Here is an 18,923-nt window from a genome sequence, read left to right on the forward strand (position 1 = left end):
CCAATGCCGCAGCTCCATCAGAGCTCTGTCAGAGAGCACAGCTCTCTGCTCTGAAGTTAATGAGGTGACTTGAGGCAGGGTTACAAGGACCCATCTCACAGGACGCTGAGCTGATCACTGCGAGGGACAAGGCGGCACAGCAGCTGGCAGAGCATTTCCCACCCAAATGGATCCCCCTTCTCTTGGTGCCTCCAGATCTGATGTCTGACCTACCAATACCCCCCTGCCTCCTGTCCTGGAAAGATGAATTATAAAATCATTCAGGTTGGAAGGGACCTTAAAGACCATCCAGTCCCATCGCCCTGCCCTGGGCAGGGACACCTCCCACCAGAGCAGGTAGCTCCAAGCCCCCTCCAACCTGCCCTTCAACCCCTCCAGGGATGGGGCAGCCACAGCTTCTTGGGGAAACCTGGGCCACCCTCACAGCAAAGAAGTTCTTCCCCACATCTCATCTTCATATCCCCCTTCAGTTTAAAACTATTCCCCCTTGTCCTATCACTCCACTCCCTCATAAAGAGTCCCTCCTCATCTTTCCTGGAGCCCCTTGAGTGACTGGAAGACCGCAAGCGATGTGCTTAATGGACAAACCTCCAAGAAAGGAGGATGTTTCCCTTTCCCAGGGACAAGTAACTCTTCAAGGTGGATTTTTTTTGCAGTTGCCTCCCGTCCTCTCGTTTTCAGCCCCGCCAAGAGCCAGAGAGAATCAATATATCCACATCTACCAGACTTCTCCCAGAGTCCCTCTGCTGGTTTGCTGCTGATGTATAGACAGATGATCTCAGGAGACCTCTGTCACATTAGGCCACCGTGTCTCATCTATCTTAAGTGCATATACAAGCTGTGATTACTGCTGCACCCGAGTGCCTCACGTCTGGAATATATTTATCCTCCCATCGCTCCTGTGAGACGAGGGACCACTAACGTACCTCTTCCAGGGGGGGACCTGGAGGACCACGGAGGTTAAATGGACTGATGGTGGAGGACATCCGGGCCGTGGCCACATGGGGACCCTCCGAGCATCTCCCCTGCCTCTTTGGGAAGCCCCCAGATGGCTTCTACCCAACAAATCACAGCTCGGATTCAGTTCAGGGCTCCGGCTCTGCACGGGATCGAGCCTTCAGCGCCCAGCCTAATCCTGAGATTAACGAGGGATTCCTGCTATAAAGACCTCTCCATCAGACCTCTTACGAGTAAACACACCGCTGAGCCAAACCGCGATGTTTCCCTACCCCTGGCAGCCTCCCTCTTAAGCCTTACACCAGAATCCATCACGCTACGGCAATAATCAAGAAGAAATTAGACAAATCCGTGGCAGAAAACTCCATCAAGGGTCGTTAAGGATGACGACTTGGATGCAGCCTCTGGCTCAGGACGGCAGACCGGTGCCGGGCAGGCAGATCTGAGTGTACACACCTACTTTTTACACCCTTTCCTTGTGTCCCTGGCCCTGTCACAACACGATAACCACGCTTGCCATCCAACCACAGAGCCCTCGTTAGCGTTACTGCTACGCCCTGCCTCCTCCTCCTCCTCCTCAGGCAGAGGCTGCCGAGCCTTCATCCCTCTTGGGAAAGCCCGTGCTTCGATTTCCTCGGCACATTTCCCCAGCTTCACAGGAAACATGACGAGCCTGGTGGCTGCAGCACGGATAAATATCCCCTGGTGAGCTCTGCCCAGGATCTCGGGACACCACGCTTTCTCCAAGACAAGAAATCCCAGCCTTGGTCCGCCGAGAGATGGAAACGGGGCTGACAAGGTGGCAATCGCCATGACAACATCAGTTACCCCCCCCCAAATAAATAAATAGCCCAGTAACTATGGAAACACCTGAGTGACCCAAACTAGAAGACCCTTCTGCAGTTCACAGATGGCATCGGCACCGCTAGGCTGGGGACTGTGATACCTCCGCAGTCTTGGACGCGAAGAGATGGTTGGCACCCATGGGTGCCAGCTGGAAGGACAAAGCTCCAGTGGGACTAAGTTGAGGCAGAAGAAGCCACGACTACACCATCTCCCCTTCTTGTTCCACCTCAACCTGTTCAGCTGCATTAACAGGCGTTGCCAAGGGTTAGAACACCATTACTGGTAGACGTGGTCCTTAGGGATGTGGTTTCATGATGGGTTTTGTCAGTGTTGGGTTGACACTTGGACTCTACAATCTTAAAAGTCCCTTCCACAGCAGATTCTATGATAACTGGGAGAAGAAATAAAAAAGGGACAGAAGATAAGCTATACCACATCTTGGTTGGACTGGCCATGGGTTAACTAAACCCTTCTCCAGAGCTTGGAGACGTGGTGCTTAGGGATGTGGTGTAGTGATGGGTTTTGTCAGTGTTGGGTTGATGGTTGGACTCTATGATCTTAAAAGTCCCTTTCACGAGGGACTCTATGATTACTGGAAGAAGAAATAAAAAGGCTATAGGACATCTTGGTTGGACCAGCCATGGGATCACTAAACCCTTCTCCAGAGCCAGCCTCCTGCTTGTTTGCTCATGGCAGGAGGATGAGGATGGGCACAGGGATGGCCAACCACTCCACAAGGCTCTGAGAGGTGATGGAGGCACCAAGGCATCACCCCTCAGATTCACTGGGAGGAAACTGTTCCTCAGCTCCTGAGCTTTACAGCAAAAATGCCCTCCCTCCTCCTGTCTTGGGGAACCTTTCCAACCCCCAAACCAGACAAGAACCTCACAAACAGGCTCAGCAGCTCCCAAAACGTGGCGACAACCGCAAAGACGTGAAAATTCAGCCGAGCTCACCAGAAGGAGCCACCACATGGATATTTCAGAGGACCAGGGCGATGCAGAGGCAAGAAAACATCCAAGGGCTCCAGGGAGCTGGGGGTGGTTGGAAAAGGGTCTGGAGTGAGCCGGGCTGCTGGCGGTGTAAATCCTCTGAAGGACCCGACCGCTCGCTCCCCCGGAGAGCAAACAAACTCTTATTTGCTCCATCTCCCCCCCCAAGAGCCGCACGGGAGGCTTCCAGCTGCCAAGAAAATAATAAAGCCCGTGGAGTGGCTTTGTGCAGAGACACGGGGACCAGCTCCTTCAGCTGCCCGTGCCTGGCACCGACGGCGCCATCAAAGCCTCTCCCCAGCTGCTCCTCACCCAATCCTCAAACTATGCACCGTCTTCCCCCTTCACCAATTCCCCCTGGTCCCTCCACAGCTCCGAGGGCGAGACGGAGAAAGACGGCGAGAAGGAAGAAGAGGAGGTGGCTCGATGGAGACTCCCCCAGGGATGGGCTTTGAGGCAGACCCACCACTGAGAGAGGGGGCTGGCTGCTCGTTTTGGGGTCCCCCCCTCGCTGCGGGGGGCTCCTGCCTCTCCAAATTAGAGTATATCCTACCAGGGGATGGGCTGCCACCACGGCAGCTGCTATAGGACCTGCCCTGGCTCTTGTTGCAGTCCCCACGCTTCCAATCCTCCTCGTGATGTGCTTGGAATGCAAAATGGAGAAGTTGAGGTCCCCCCCCAGCTCCCCAGTGGCTTGGCAGACCCTGAGAGAGAAATAGAGGAGCTGAGGAAAGGGGACAGCAGCCACCAAAGTTGTCTCGGGCCACCTCTGGGCTCAGCACCCTCCACCAGCGGGAGGCCAGGCTCCAGTAAATCTCAGCCGTCGCTCACTCCCTTTCGAGTTTTGCAAGCAGAATGCCTAATCACACCCCCCCAAAAAAAAAAAAAAATCTAATTGTATTTAAAACAGCTTGCAAATTACACGGCGCCACAGGTAATTTCTGATTAGCTCACTCTTCCTCTCCTGGTGCATCCTCAGTTTCCATAGCAGCTAAGTCCTAAGTAAAATGGAAACATCTGGTTCAAGCGCAAGGTAAAGATTCCCCGGGGGAAAGAAACCTGCTGGATGGCAGCAAACATGGAAAATAGCCCTGGCCAAAGACAGAGGCATCCTAATCTCACCTTGAGCACTGTGTCCAGTTTTGGGCCCCCTACCATAAAAAAGACATTGAGGGGCTGGAGCGGGTCCAGAGAAGGGCGACAAAGCTGGTGAGGGGTCTGGAGAATAAGTCTTATGAGGAGCGGCTGAGGGAGCTGGGGGTGTTCAGCCTGGAGAAGAGGAGGCTGAGGGGAGACCTTCTTGCTCTCTCCAACTCCCTGAAAGGAGGGTGTAGAGAGATGGGGGTCGGTCTCTTTTCTCAAGTCACAGGCGACAGGACAAGAGGAAATGGCCTCAAGTTGCCCCAGGGAAGGTTCAGGCTGGATATTAGGAACAATTTTTTCACTGAAAGGGTTCTCAGGCATTGGAATGGGCTGCCCAGGGAGGGGGTTGAGGCCCCATCCCTGGAGGTGTTCAAAAGACGGGTTGATGTAGTGCTGGGAGGTCTGGTTTAGTGATGATGCTCCTTGTTTGTTGTGTGGGTGTCTATTTTTGTCAGTCAGGTTGACGGTTGGACAAGATGATCTTGAAGGTCCCTTCCAACCTAGAAGATTCTGTGATTCTGTAATCCAGGAGCCCGGTTAGGAAAGGATGGATGGCACGCAGGAGAAGGCAGTGAAGGGCACGGGAGAGGAAGAGGAGGGTCCTGGGGATGTGGGAAGAAGAGTTGAGCTGGGGGAAAAATAAGATGTATGGAAAAAACACGCAGCAAATGAGATAAAAACACCCTGTCAGGGTAGACAAGGGGAAGAGGAGAAAGAAGAAAAGGCTTCAAGGTGGGAGCACCTGGCCTGCCTCAACCATCAATGCCACCGGATGGTGACAGCTACAGTGACAGCAGATGCCACCGAGAGATGCTCGGGGGGCTGGAGAGGACCACGCGGATCCCAGCCCTGCATTTCATCATCTGTCCACGCACAGACCCCAAGCGAAGGTGACCATCTCGGAGGCACCACCACCCAAGGCAGAACAAGCCAACACGCGCGCCGGGGAGGAGGAACGTTTCTTTGACAAGAGGCTCCTGTCAAGGGAAGGGGTTGAGATGCCACCGACTCGGCTCCCTCTCTGCCTGGGCTCCAGAGAGTGATGGATCCAGCCCAGCAGTTTGCTACGGCACCGACAAATAGCTTAAAAAAAATAAAATAAAATAAAAAAAAAATCAATGGAGCTGCACTGAGACACGGCAGCCGTCGTCAGGCAGCCGAAGAGAGGGAGCAGATGTGGTGCCATCCATCACTGCTGCCACTACGACGTCTCCTTTGGCCACCAGACAGCCCCACCGGGGTGTCCTCCAGGAGGACTCGAGGCAGTTGTCTCTGGGACAACATTCCATGGGGAAAAAAAACTCAGGGAAGATGACCAAGGGTGAACACAAGCGCTTAGATGGGATCTGAGACGGGCACTGCCCCTCGGCCAGATGGCTCAGCCCACCCCAAGCCCCCACCCCTCCCTCCCAGATCTCACTGGGGAGAACCTCACGGTCACCGGGTCAACGCAACGCAAAACAAATGCCAAAAAACCAGCTGGGAAAGGGCTCTGAGAGAACGGGGCTTCCCAACGGGCACGTCTGGGAATTGGCTTCCCAGCAGTCACACCCACGCCGTTCTGCTCAGGTTTTGCTTACCAATTAACAAGGCCACCAATTAATGCTCTGCGTGTTTTCCTGCTCATTTGCACTATTTACAAGTCCTCCTTTGAAGCGACGCGCGAGAATTCCCCGGAAACTTCTCAAAATGGGGTCAGATGCACACAATTCAGTCTCCAATCACAACAAAACCCCAACCTGGTACCCACTGCCAGCCCTCCACACCAGCAAAACCATAACCTCCTCTTCCCAGACCACCAAGGTAGACCATTCTCCACCAAAAATCATCAACTCCTGCATTAAGTCACATCTTTTTGGTGCCCACCACGAGGTAAACCAGCCAACGACGCTCGCAGATGGTGATGCAACCCCCCCACCCCCTCCTGGAATATTTTGAGTAAATTTTGGCTCTTACCTTTGGGCGAGATGTGTCTCCAGGTGATTGTGGGATCTGGCCTGCCCGTGGCTATGCAGGTGAGGCTGACGTTGCCGCCCTCGTTGATGGAGATGTCAGAAGAGATCTCGGTGATTTTCGGAGACACTGCGGGCAAACCAAGAGGGAAATGAAATGAAAACGCCGCCGACTCAAATCTCAAACCGTGGGGGAAGGTGGTTGGATTTCCTCCCTCCCTCCCTCCACCTCCACAAGCCATGCAGTAGCCCATCAGACTCATACAACTTGACAGGAACACACAGGGGAAAGGCAGGGATGGAGAAGACAGGGTTGGAGGGGGAAGAAATTGTGGCCAGAGGGGATTCAGTCATTTTAGGGAGGCTCGAGACAGCCCCTCCTCAGCACCTCCATCATCTGCAAGACAATCCTCCTTTCCCCACCCCAATTCCACTACTCATCCTGTCCTCCAGCCATGATGAACCCTTTCCAGTATAGCAGTGTCCTACTGGGAAACCAGCACCCACCCCCTCCAAACTCCCCCAAAGGCACCAAGTGCTCCCAGCACAAGAGCACCCAAAGCACACACAAGGCTTGCAGCTCTTTCTGCACTCCTGCAGGCTCTCTGTCCTGCCCTTCCAACCAGAAAAGTACCAAGAGGAGCTGGACACGAAGACAAGTCTACCCAGAAACTTCTAAGGTCTACCACCATGCAAAGGAAGGGGAATTCAATGGGGACGAAAGCCATGGTGATGCCACCATGAACATCCAGGAGCAGGTTGGATACAAGGGGACAAGACCCTAAGAGGGGACCCAACCAGAGCACCCAAAGCACACATAAGGCTTGCAGATCTTTCTGCACTCCTGCAGGCTCTCCGTCCTGCCCTTCCAACCAGAAAAGCACCAGGAGGAGCTGGGCATGAAGAGGACAAGAAACTTCTAAGGTCTACCACCATGCAAAGGAAGGGGAATTCAATGGGGACGAAAGCCATGGTGATGCCACCATGAACATCCAGGAGCAGGTCGGATACAAGGGGACAAGACCCTAAGAGGGGGCCCAACCAGAGCACCCAAATCACACACAAGGCTTGCAGCTCTTTCTGCACTCCTGCAGGCTCTCTGTCCTGCCCTTCCAACCAGAAAAGCACCGAGAGGAGCTGGACACGAAGACAAGTCTACCCAGGAGCCTCTAAGGTCTACCACGATGCAAAGGAAGGGGAATTCAATGGGGACGAAAGCCATGGTGATGCCACCATGAACATCCAGGAGCAGGTCGGATACAAGGGGACAAGACCCTAAGAGGGGGCCCAACCAGAGCACCCAAATCACACACAAGGCTTGCAGCTCTTTCTGCACTCCTGCAGGCTCTCTGTCCTGCCCTTCCAACCAGAAAAGTACCAAGAGGAGCTGGACACGAAGACAAGTCTACCCAGAAACTTCTAAGGTCTACCACCATGCAAAGGAAGGGGAATTCAATGGGGACGAAAGCCATGGTGATGCCACCATGAACATCCAGGAGCAGGTCGGATACAAGGGGACAAGACCCTAAGAGGGGACCCAACCAGAGCACCCAAAGCACGCACAAGGCTTGCAGCTCTTTTTGCAGTCCTGCAGGACTGCAGGACCATCGCAGCACCCTTAATCCTGACTCGGGACCCCCATCCCGAGCATTATGACACCAAGCTTGGTGGCGCAGTTGACACGCTGGAGGGAAGGGATGCCATCCAGAGGGACCTGGACAGGCTGGAGAGGTGGGCCTGTGCAAATTGCATGAGGTTCAACCAAGCCAAGCGCAGGGTCCTGCACCTGGAGACGTGGCAACCCCAGGCACAAATCCAGGTTGGGTGGAGAATGGCTGGAGAGCGGCCCTGGGGAGAAGGACTTGGGGGCGCTCATGGATGAGAGAGCCAACCGTGTCCTGGGCTGCATCAGGAGAAGTGTGGCCAGCAGGTCTTGGGAGGTGATCCTGCCCCGCTACTCTGGTGAGACCCCACCTGGAGCTCTGTGTCCAGCTTTGGAGTCCTCAACACAGAAAGGACATGGACCAGCTGGAACAGGGGCAGCAGAGGGCCACGAAGATGATCAGAGGGATCTACTCTAAGGGTGGTGAGACACTGGAACAGGTTGCCCAGGGAAGCTGTGGATGCCCCATCCCTGGAGGGGTTCAAGGCCAGGCTGGATGTGGCCTTGAGCAACCTGCTCTGGTGGGAGGTGTCCCTGCCCAGGGCAGGGGGGTTGGAACTCCATGATCTTTGAGGTCCCTTCCAACCCAAACCATCCTATGATTCTATCCCTTCCCTGCTCTTCCCATTTCCCAGCTGCTCCCAGCTGGAATGACTGCCATGGCCTTGCAGGCACTGCCTCTGTGTGCAGGTAAGTAATTTATTGATCCGTAAAGCACTCCAAGAGGCTCTGCAAGGGATTATGTCATGCCAGTGCCGGGCAATAAAATAAAAAATGATGGATTTTTTTTGTGAACATGAGGGTGATTTAGGGTTTGTAGTTGGAAGTGTAGTTAAAGTACATTTTAAGTGGAAATCAAGGTGGGTAATGAATTATTCTCTGTTTTGAAGGGCTTCTGGGAGTTCATTTTTTTTGCAGCTTTGGGCACCACGGCTAATCTGCTAATCATGCAACCCGAGGACAAGTAGGGATCAGACGCTCCCCGAGCGGTGGGGGCTCTGGGGCAGGACAGGGGAGGGCACCACGAAGAAATATTAATATGCATCAGTGTCATTAAGCCCAGCGAAAGGGGCCAGGAGGTGCCTCCTGGGACCAGCTGCCCACAGGGAGCTGGGAGATGCTGGTAGATCACTGAGGAGCTGTAATTAATTACAACGGCGCTCTGATTGCCCCGTTCTGGGGACAACTAGCCAGGAAATCCGTGTGTGATCTAAAGGATGGAGCTTAGGGTTTGGACATGGAAAATAGGAGGAGGTCTCACCTCTGACATTTGGGAGAAGAGACAAGTGAAGGAGCAGTGAAATGCCCTCCACCACCTGCAAAGAAGCAAGAGCTTCCAGCCCTACGTCCTGGTAAAACCAGAGCTATCACCTTCAACGCGACGCTCGTTAAACCACAGAGGAACCTTCCTGAGGTTTTCAGCTCCTGAGTCCACCTCAACCCACTTCAGCGTGTTTTTGCACAGCTCAACCCAAAAAAGAACCCAAGTCAGGCTTTGGTACCACGCACACACGGATTTGCACCCCCAAAAGGCGAGAGACACACACAAAAAAATAAAATAAATCTGCAATCCAATCCACTGACCGGAGTCGAAAACGTAATTAAAACAAAATTAAACTTGGATTTCCCCAAACAGGAGTCTTACATCCTCCTCCGAGCAGGCAGAGGAGGAGACCTAATTGCGTCGCTGCTTGGGAGGGCAATGGGAGAGACTGCAACACTCTCCAAAAAGAGTAAAACCAACTCAAACCACCCCTTTGCTGGGGAAAAAACACCCCCCCCTGCCCCTGCCCTCAGGAATCGGCGATTTACTGGGACAAGAGGAGGCAGGAACGGGCTGGGGATGTAAAGCAGAGCGACCACGTCAGCGAAGTCGTTAGCTAACCCTTCAATTAAACGCGCGGCGGTAGAGATTTAACACGACAGTTATTGTATGCTAATTAAACGTTTGAATAATTAACCGCACGCACTATTTAAAACGCCTTTCTGGAGAGGGAACAGGTATGTTGGAAGGCTTTTATACCAAGCCAGGGAGGGAAACCTGAATAAATAAGTGATTGCCCAGTATATCTTAAATATTATTTAATGGTCATTGGTGGTCCCGTTCCCCTGGCATTAAAACACATCCCCCCTCGGGTGGCATCTCCACAGCAATGGGGCAGAGGAGAGATTTCTCCTGCCGAACGCCGGGGCGCAGATGGAGCCGTGCCCCTCTGGGAAGGAATAAATAAATAAAGCTAAATAAATGCAGGCTTCCCAGAGGGGAACCCTCTCCTCACGGGCAGTCCTTGGGTGTTGAGCATCGCTCTTGCTCACCGGGGATTAAACATGGCAGCGTTGGCCAAGCTGCTCCGGTGACACGGCACAGATTGCCCCAGAGATGGGCTGGTTTCTATCAATCTGACTCCTTCATTCCTCCCCCCACCCCAAGCTTTTCCTTGCCATGATGATGGGAAAGGTCTTTGGGCTGCTCCCAGCCTCTGAAGACCTCCTGCAGGTCACCAGGGCATGTCCCCAGTTTGCCCAGACTCGAACACCGAGTCCCCAGGAGGGAAAACAGCAGCTTGTTTAAATATTTAAGCAAACCATATGGCGCGTTACACGTTCAGGGTGTTCAGTCAGGTGATAGATGTCTTTATGGATCCAAGCATATGCACTTGCCTACACAGATACGTTCCCTGGCGCACAGACACCCTCCAGACTGCGTCCCCGCCGCGTTTTCACCTCCAACCAGCCCTCCCAGAGCCAATACAGATGTAAAAGCTCAGGCATCCTCATGCACGTACCCCTTGGCCATGCCATCCAATGAATCATAGAATGGTTTGGGTTGGAAGAGACCTTAAAGATCAACCCCCCCTCCCCCTTCATAGAATGGTTTGGGTTGGAAGAGATCTTAAAGATCAACCCCCCCCTTCATAGAATGGTTTGGGTTGGAAGAGACCTTGAAGATCATCTCCTTCCAACCCCCTGCCCTGGGCAAGGACACCTCCCACCAGACCAGGTTGCTCAAAGCTCCATCCAACCCGGCCCATCTCCTGTCATCATTCCTTCCCCAGCCACCTTCCTTGTGTGCCATGACCATGCTGCCACCCATGCTTCCCTCTCCCCAACACCACGTCCCCCATGGCTGGGCACCCCAAATTTCAGCCACACATCAGGCAGGAGGCAAGGAGACCCCTGAATAGAGGAGTGTGGACCCAGAGCAACGTCTCCACCAGAAACAGGCAAGGAGACCTCAGATGAGCCTCAGTGAGTTGGGTGCCTGCAAGGAGGAACCAAGTATTTTAATTTTTTCGGCTTAACTACCTCCTTTCTACCTGGTTTTGGGGGCCAGGCAAGTAGTGTAGAAACAACCTGTCCCACCTTTCCAGCTCTGCAAATCCCTTCTGGAGTGGGATTTGAGCCCAGGATTGGCAGCAGCTCTCCCGGTAAGCCCGGCAAGCGCCTTCCTTCCCCTCCTCATAAAACATGCAAACCTCCATCTTCCAGCACAAGCAACATCTGCTCCAGATCAAAGGAAACAACAAAGAACAGCTATAAAAGCGTCTCCAGGAAAGAAAAAGAGGGAGGTTTCAGCCTCGCCGTTCTGCGGGCGATCTGGGATGCGCGCCGGCAGCTTCCTGAACATCAGGCTGCTTTTAATCACAGCCCCTTACTGCTGTCACCCAAAGACTTCCCCGTGTTCTACAGAGTGTTGCTGCCACCCGTCCCACCTCCGGGACTTGGGGAGGGGGAGCCACGGGTCCCCCAGAGCTGTTTGTGTCAATGCTACGAGTTGGAGAGAGCCCAACGCTCCCGTCACAGCAACAGAGGGGTCACAGAATCAATCACAGAATCGTAGTGGTTGGAAGGGACCTCAGAGATCATCGAGTCCAACCACAAAAAAAACCAAAAAAGCCAAAAAAACAACAAAAAAACCCCACCCCCACCACCCACCCCCTAAACACACAACAACAACAACCAAACCAAAACCATCACCCACCCACACAACATCCCACCACAAACCAATAACCTTGGGCACTAGAGCATGCCCTGAAGAGCCATGTCTACACGTTTCTTCAATCCCTCCAGGGATGGTGACTCCACCACCTCCCTGGGCAGCCCATTCCAATGCCTGACAACCCTTGCAGTAAAGAAATGGTTCCTAATAGCCAACCTGAACTTCCCCTGGTGCAACTTGAAGCCATTACCCCTTGTCCTATCGTCCGTAGCTTGGAAGAAGAGTTAAACCCAGAGTTAAACCCAGAAACATCTGTCAAAGGTCCCCCAAAACGAACACCACGAGTGGGTTTTCACCCCCAAACCGGGACAACTCAGCCCTTCCTTCCTTTCAGGTACTTGTACAGAGCTATAAGGTCTCCCCTCAGCCTCCTCTTCCCCAGACTGAACACCCCCAGCTCCCTCAGCCTCTCCTCATCAGACTTATTCTCCAGACCCCTCACCAGCTTCGTTGCCCTTCTCTGGACCCGCTCCAGCACCTCAATGTCCCTCTTGTGGTAGGGGGCCCAAAACTGGACACAGCACTCGAGCCACAGTCCTCCAAAGCCAGATTGGGATGGGGGGCAAGGCAGGGACCCCCACCTTGGGCTCCCATCCAACTCCTCCAGAGCAGTTTTCCCTCCTCCAGCAGCAGCTGCCGGGTCAGGAGAAGGTACAGAGCTCCACCTTCTCCATTTTTTGTGGTCAAAGCCCTTCTGCCTTTTAAAGGCAGGCGGAGAGCAAAGGGAGACACCTGCGCCTCCAACGACGGGTGGATTATAATGGGCTTTTCAATCAGGTTGTGCTGCTCGAACACAATCATAATTAAGAGGAAAAGCAGCGAGCATCCTTCCATCACACCAACGCAGCTTCAAGAAGTCCGTGGGGTGCGAGGAGGGGCAAAGAGAGCCTCAGCACCTTTTTCCAGCTGCGCTGCTCAGTCAGATAGGCTCGTCTATAAAAACCTTACAGTTCCAGGTGCAGATCCCACCTTGGGTTTGCCCAAATTCCCCCTTTTCCCTGCTGGCACCCCAGGTTGAGGACCAAGCCACCCCCTGCGCCCAAGCCAGCGGCAGCCAAAGCCGTGAAGAAAGCAGCCTGGAAACGAAGAGGACATACGTAACGACCTTAATAAGCAATTAATAAATAACTAATGGCAATTGCTCCTTTTAAAGCCGGGCGTAATGAGACGTGTCATACGGCACCGAGATGTGTCTAAATGATTTCCCCAGTAAGGAAGGTTGCAGGGAAAGCTCTCCCCAGCTTGGAGGACGGGGAATTTTTTATGCCTTTCTCTGCAGCAGGTTCCGCGGCACGGCGGCGTCGTAACTCAGAGGAGGAGGGGGGGGGAAACAAGACGTTTCCAATCATTCATTAGTAAAGTATTTGTGAACGCGGGTATAATTCACCGCATAAGCAGCAGGGTTCCTGCAGACAAACTTTATAGCTAAGTGCCAAAAGGGAGCTCAATCTGATTCCACTTACGACAGCATAAATCAGCCGGGCTCCTACTGCCAGAATAAACACGGCACCAAAGGAGAGCTGGGGCTCCAGGACAAGGACTTCTTCCTGACTTCCACAGAATCTTCTAGGTTGGAAGGGACCTTAAAGATCATCTTGTCCAACCGTCAACCTAACTTTGACAAAAATAGACACCCACACAACAAACAAGGAGCATCATCACTAAAAATTTTGAAGTTAGAAAGAATTCGGATGGGGCTGGGTCACCTAACCTGGATCCAGAAGAGCCAGGGTGCTGCCTGGCTGGATTTGACCCCCCTGAAGGGACCTACATCTCTTTTTCCTACCACAAAAAAAAAGGAAGAAAGACCTGACAGCAAGACCCACATCTTTGGGGAAATCAAGCAAGAGTTTGGTTATTAATAAGTAGCTCTACAGAGCTGGCAGAATCCAGCATTCAGGTTTCACACAATCACATGGGGTTGGAAGGGACCTCTGGAGATCATCTAAGTCCAACCTCCCTGGCAAAGCAGGTCCACCTCGAGTTCTGCTTTCACTGTATGATACCCCAAGGAAGCTATGGCACTGCTTTGGACTCTAAAAATGAGCATAATGATAACAACTGAAAAAAAGGGGGGAAAAAAAGAAAGAAGAACAAGTAAAGGCCTTGCATTGCCAACCATGAAGAAATGCAGACAAACAAGGACTGTTGGGCCGTTCAGCTCCCTGTCTTGTGAAGAAATGCAGACAAAAAAGGACTGTTGGGCCGTTCAGCTCCCTGTCTAGACAGCTCTCATTTTCAGCTCCACACATGGAGACAGGATCTAGTTCCCAGTTTTGGCACCCTGAGCCACCTGGGATTCCCCCCAACAAGTCAAGCGACACCTCAGAAAGAGCAGAAAATTGAAGGATCTTGAAACCTTGTGACATTTCCATCATCTTTCTCCAGTATTACTGACACCTCTCCTCGTGGCACGACGGCCTCTCTCACAGTGACCATCAAACCCATGGTGACTCCATCTCACCCCCGCGGGGACACAGGGACCCCATCTCTGCCCCTCTCGTCCCACCAAGGCACCTCTGGAGGCTCCACCAGACCCCCAGGAGAAAAGTCCCCCGCGTGGGGACAAGCCCTGGCGCGCCGAGGGCGCCCGACAAAAGTTTGAACACGACTTCTCGTTAATACAAAGCTTGTCAAACCCATCACCTCGAAATGCTGAATGTCTTTATTAGATTCCTTTATCTCCCCCCGAGATCGGAGGGACACGGCGAGATGATTCTCAGCGGAGATGTCATCATCCAGAAACTAATTAAAGGCTGCGCGGGAAGCCGGGCCACGCGCACTCTGGAGAACAAAACGCATTAGCAACCCGAGTCGAGGAAAATATTACAAGTGAACTTCAGATCAGAGAAGGGCGAGCCAGGGATTTGACAATAGCTCTCTCCTCCTGCTCGCCCCCACGCTCCATAGCTGTCCCCCAGCAGAACAAAGCCACCCAGCATCTCCGAGCTTTCTGGGACCAGCCCCTGTGATGCCATCGGACCTTCTCCTCCACGGGGTCACATCCCGGGAGAAAGTCATGATTTGTGGAGTCTCTCTTAATTTTAATTTTGGAAAAGCCTCCCTGCTGCAGGTCATTAAGCTGCAGAGAAGGATGGTGTGATGCCTGCACCCCTCCCTGCTCCTCCTGGGCAACACGCTCCCTTCTCTTTGGGTCTCATCTCTCTTTATCAACACAGTGACAAGCATGTCTCTTCCTCGCAGGCTTATTAAAAAGACAGCAGCGTGCAAGGTGATAAGATACCCTGAACCTGTGGTCACAGGGACTGCAGGGAAGGAAATTTCTGCACAGGGACAGTCCTGCCTCCTGTGTGAATCTAGGGCTCACGTACGTCGAGATGCACGATCTCCTTCAGACTCTGCATCCCAAGTGGATGTGCCTGCAAACCATACAATGGTTAGAGTTGGAAGGGACCTTAAAGATCACCTAGTTCCAACCCCCCTGCCCTGGGCAGGGACACCTCCCTCTAGAGCAGGTTGCTCCAAGTCCCCTCCAACCTGGCCTTGAACCCCTCCAGGGATGGGGCAACCACGACTTCCCTGGACAACCTGCTCCCAGTCAAGCTGGAGTCTCCTGAACCAACGAGCAGCAAGTTTACATGATATTCCTCATCGACGGGTCCACCACCACACTTCATCCCACCAAACTCAGCAGGAAGCCTCAGCTCCTCTCCCCCAAAACCATCCAGAGGACAAGAAGCCATGCCCTGCATTTGCCACACGGGTCCTGCTCCCAGCCATGCCTGGCTCCCACAGAGTGGGGGGCTCTCCCTGTGTCCCCCAGCTCCCTGGCCCACAAGGAACGAGCATCACGTGGAGGACTGAGCACGAGGAACCGGTCCCCAGCCACCTCAGCCATCAAAAGGGACTTGGGGGAACAAAGGAGCTCCAACATCCTTTCCAAAGATAAGACTCAGATGCTCCTAACGCAGCCCGCCTCTCCAGTGAATACGGGGCAGGTGTCTCTGAAGTGAAGTATTAGTTAAAATGATGCTCTTTAAATTATATTTCGGCTATTTCAGGCAGACAGGTTGTGTGTGGGTTGGGTTTTGTTTTTTTTTTTTTTTTATGATCTATCTAGAGGCTTAAAAAGACACCGGGAGAAATAAATCTCCCTTCCATTAAAAACACACTGCACTCTTGCATATTTGTTCTTATCTCGGCGCTCTGGCGCTCGTGCTCCCTTCTTCTCCCCCGACTCCAGCACAAAGTGAGTGTTTATGATTACACTTTCCACACTGACACTAATCTAATTCCAGGAGCCGCGCCGCCCCTGCCCGGGGATGAGCAGCACTTCCCAAAACGCTGCCTTGGACAGGTTTTTACTTCAAAAAAAATCCCCATCGAGATTCACGGCCTTAATGTGGAACCAAAGGAGAGCCCCAAGTTTTGATGGAGTTGCAACCGAAGTCTATTTGTGGCTTCTGTGTCCTCCCTGCCTCTATTTATCCAACTGTCCTCTCCTTGCCAGTGAGAGGACGAGGGGCAATGGGCACAAGGTGGAACATAAAGGGTTCCACTTGAGTATGAGGAAGAACTTCTTCAGGGTGAGGGTGAGGGAGCCCTGGAGGTCGTGGAGTCCCCTTCTTTGGAGATTTTCAAGCCCCACCTGGATGCTCCTGAGTAACATGCTCTGACAAGCTCTGGGTGGTCCTGCTTTAGCAGGGGAGTTGGACTAGATGATCTGGAGATATTCAAGGTGAGGCTCGATGAGGCCCTGGGCAACCTGGTCTAGTTGGGGGTGTCCCTGCTGACTGCGGGGGGGTGGGACTAGATGACCTTTGGAGGTCCCTTCTGGCCTGGGCAATTCTATGATTCTATGATTCTATGATCTCTATGGTCCTTCCAACTCTAAAAATTCAGTGAAATTCAGTGAAATCCCTCCTCTTCTCCCGAGCTGCCCTACTCCAACCTAAGCCGTTCCGTGACCCTCTTTTACACCCTCAGACCCCACCACACGAGGGGCTCTACCTCTGGGACACGAAAACACAGCCTTGGCCCCACGGGGCTCTCCACAGAATCACAGAATCGTAGTGGTTGGAAGGGACCTCTCAGAGATCATTGAGTCCAACCACAAAAAACAAACAAGAAAACCCCCACCCACCCCCTAAACACACAACAACAACAACCAAACCAAAACCATCACCCACCCACACAACATCCCACCACAAACCAATCATCTTGGGCACCAGAGCATGCCCTGAAGAGCCATGTCTACACGTTTCTTCAATCCCTCCAGGGATGGTGACTCCACCACCTCCCTGGGCAGTCCATTCCAATGCCTGACAGCCCTTGCAGTAAAGAAATGTTTCCTAATATCCAACCTGAACTTCCCCTGGCGCAACTTGAAGCCATTACCCCTTGTCCTATCGTCTGTAGCTTGGAAGAAGAGACCGACCCCTGCCTCTCTACAGCTTCCTTTCAGGTACTTGTACAGAGCGATAACACGTGAAAAACGAGCTCCACGAGCTTTTCACGAACACATGAAAAAGCAGAGAGCAGATGGCTACGAGCTCCACAGTCCCCCTGGACATCCCTACTTACAAACTCCCTCTAGGCATCGCGCCGGCACCCGCCTTAGGGCAGGGATGTGATGGGGAGCAAGAGGTGGATGTGCTGCCCTTGCTGGCACAGGGAACAAGGTTGGACGACAAAAATAAGTCCACAGGTGCCATTGCCATCACCTCTTGTCCCCAAACAGCCCTTTTCACAGAATCACAGAATCTTCTAGGTTGGAAGGGACCTCAAAGATCATCTTGTCCAACCGTCAACCTCACTGACAAAAATAGACACCCACACAACAAACAAGGAGCATCATCACTAAACCAGACCTCCCAGCACTACATCAACCCGGCTTTTGAACACCTCCAGGGATGGGGCCTCAACCAACTCCCTGGGCAGCCCATTCCAATGGCTGAGAACCCTTTCAGTGAAGAAATTTTTCCTAATATCCAGCCTGAACCTCCTCTGGTGCAACTTGAGGCCATTTCCTCTTGTCCTGCCCAAGCTCCAGCCCTCACAGGCGCCTCCCCATGCTCCCAGCCAGAGCCTTCGCTTCTGCTTGGGCTTCTTGCCGTGATCTCCGGTGACAAATTAATGGATCAGGCAGGGAGCACGGCCCTGCTGTTCTCTGATTAGGTGGTCTGGAGGCTGCTCCTTATGGCCAGACCCTTTGTTCTTCTGCTTATAAAGTGGGAGGTCAGCAAGGCCCAGCAGTTCAAAATGAACCACCAGGTGAGGTGATTTGTGCCTCCAGATGCTGCCGCTCCTCCCGGGAACACAAGAGACTTCCAAACCCATCCATCGCTCCGGCAGAGGCAGACCCACCTTCCCAAAGCTGCCCTGGTCCACTCCTCCTCCCCTTAGTCACTTTTTTTACACTGTCCTGCTCTTGCATGCTCTCCTCTGCAAGCCCCCATCCTCGCACATCCTTCTTCTGGTCCCTCCCCAAGGCACCTTGTTGGCATCCACCTTGACCCAACACACCGACTGCCCCAAACCCAAGGGATCAACTCAGAAACAAGCAGGAGAACAACCACCACCGAGCCAGAGCCCGTGTGATGATGCCCATCATCCTTCCCACACCTTCAAATCTCCTTAAAAGAGCATTCTGCAAGGTTTAGCTCCCAAAGTCCAGCAAGGGTGGTGGGTTGGGTTGGTTTCTCCTGCCTTAATTCACCTTCCCCAGCTCCCGTGGCCCCGAGGACAAGGATTTTCCGCAGATGCCTGGAGACACATCGTTGCCTCCACTGTCTCGGGGTCTGCCATTAATTAGCCCTATGGTCAAAACACCCCACTGAGATAAGGGAGCGGTGTTATCCCTGCTTCATGGATGGAGAAATGAAGCCTGAAGAGCACACGGCCCAAAAGAGGCCGTTCAGATGGATGCTCCACCAGCATGAAGCCATGGAAGAGGCACCAGGATGGCTCCCAGACCACAGTATTTCCATGGGGCCGCAGGAGCCGGGAGGTTAATTAGCCACGGGGCTGGCTATGGAGGAGCAGAGCAGCAATTAAAATTTCATTACCCATTCTCAACCCAAACAGGCTGGGGGCTGTTCTCTCCTTTTCCGGCAGGACTGCTCCTACATCTCCCATTTCTCCTCAACGAAGCCCTGGAGCCTTCTCCTCGGCCACCCTCGTGCCTCCGAGGACGCCGGGGAAGCCGTGGGGAGTTCTCCCCGCCCAGAGCATCCTTTAATTTCCCTATTTGTCTTCCTAATGCCCGGCCTCATCAACGGCACCATCTATTCCCCATCTGCTTTCCACCCAAGGCTTATTTTTACCCCTTCCTTCCTATTCTCCTTCTCCTCCCATTTCACAGAATCACAGAATTGTAGTGGTTGGAAGGGACCTCAGAGATCATCAAG

General features: G+C 53.1%; 1 protein-coding gene across 3 annotated transcripts in view; it reads right to left on the bottom strand.

Annotated features, from left to right (window-relative positions):
- LOC106887812 (protein CEPU-1) overlaps positions 1 to 18,923 on the bottom strand; it is a 264,886-nt gene that overhangs the window by 27,866 nt on the left and 218,097 nt on the right. For all 3 annotated transcript variants that reach the window (XM_014941558.1, XM_014941557.1, XM_014941556.1), the window contains one exon: positions 5,895 to 6,020. In XM_014941558.1, the coding sequence (XP_014797044.1) occupies positions 5,895 to 6,020 (126 nt within the window). The remainder of the gene's footprint in view (positions 1 to 5,894; positions 6,021 to 18,923) is intronic.

The sequence above is a fragment of the Calidris pugnax genome, unplaced genomic scaffold, assembly GCF_001431845.1.
Source record: "Calidris pugnax isolate Ruff unplaced genomic scaffold, ASM143184v1 scaffold97, whole genome shotgun sequence".
NCBI classification, from domain to species: domain Eukaryota; kingdom Metazoa; phylum Chordata; class Aves; order Charadriiformes; family Scolopacidae; genus Calidris; species Calidris pugnax.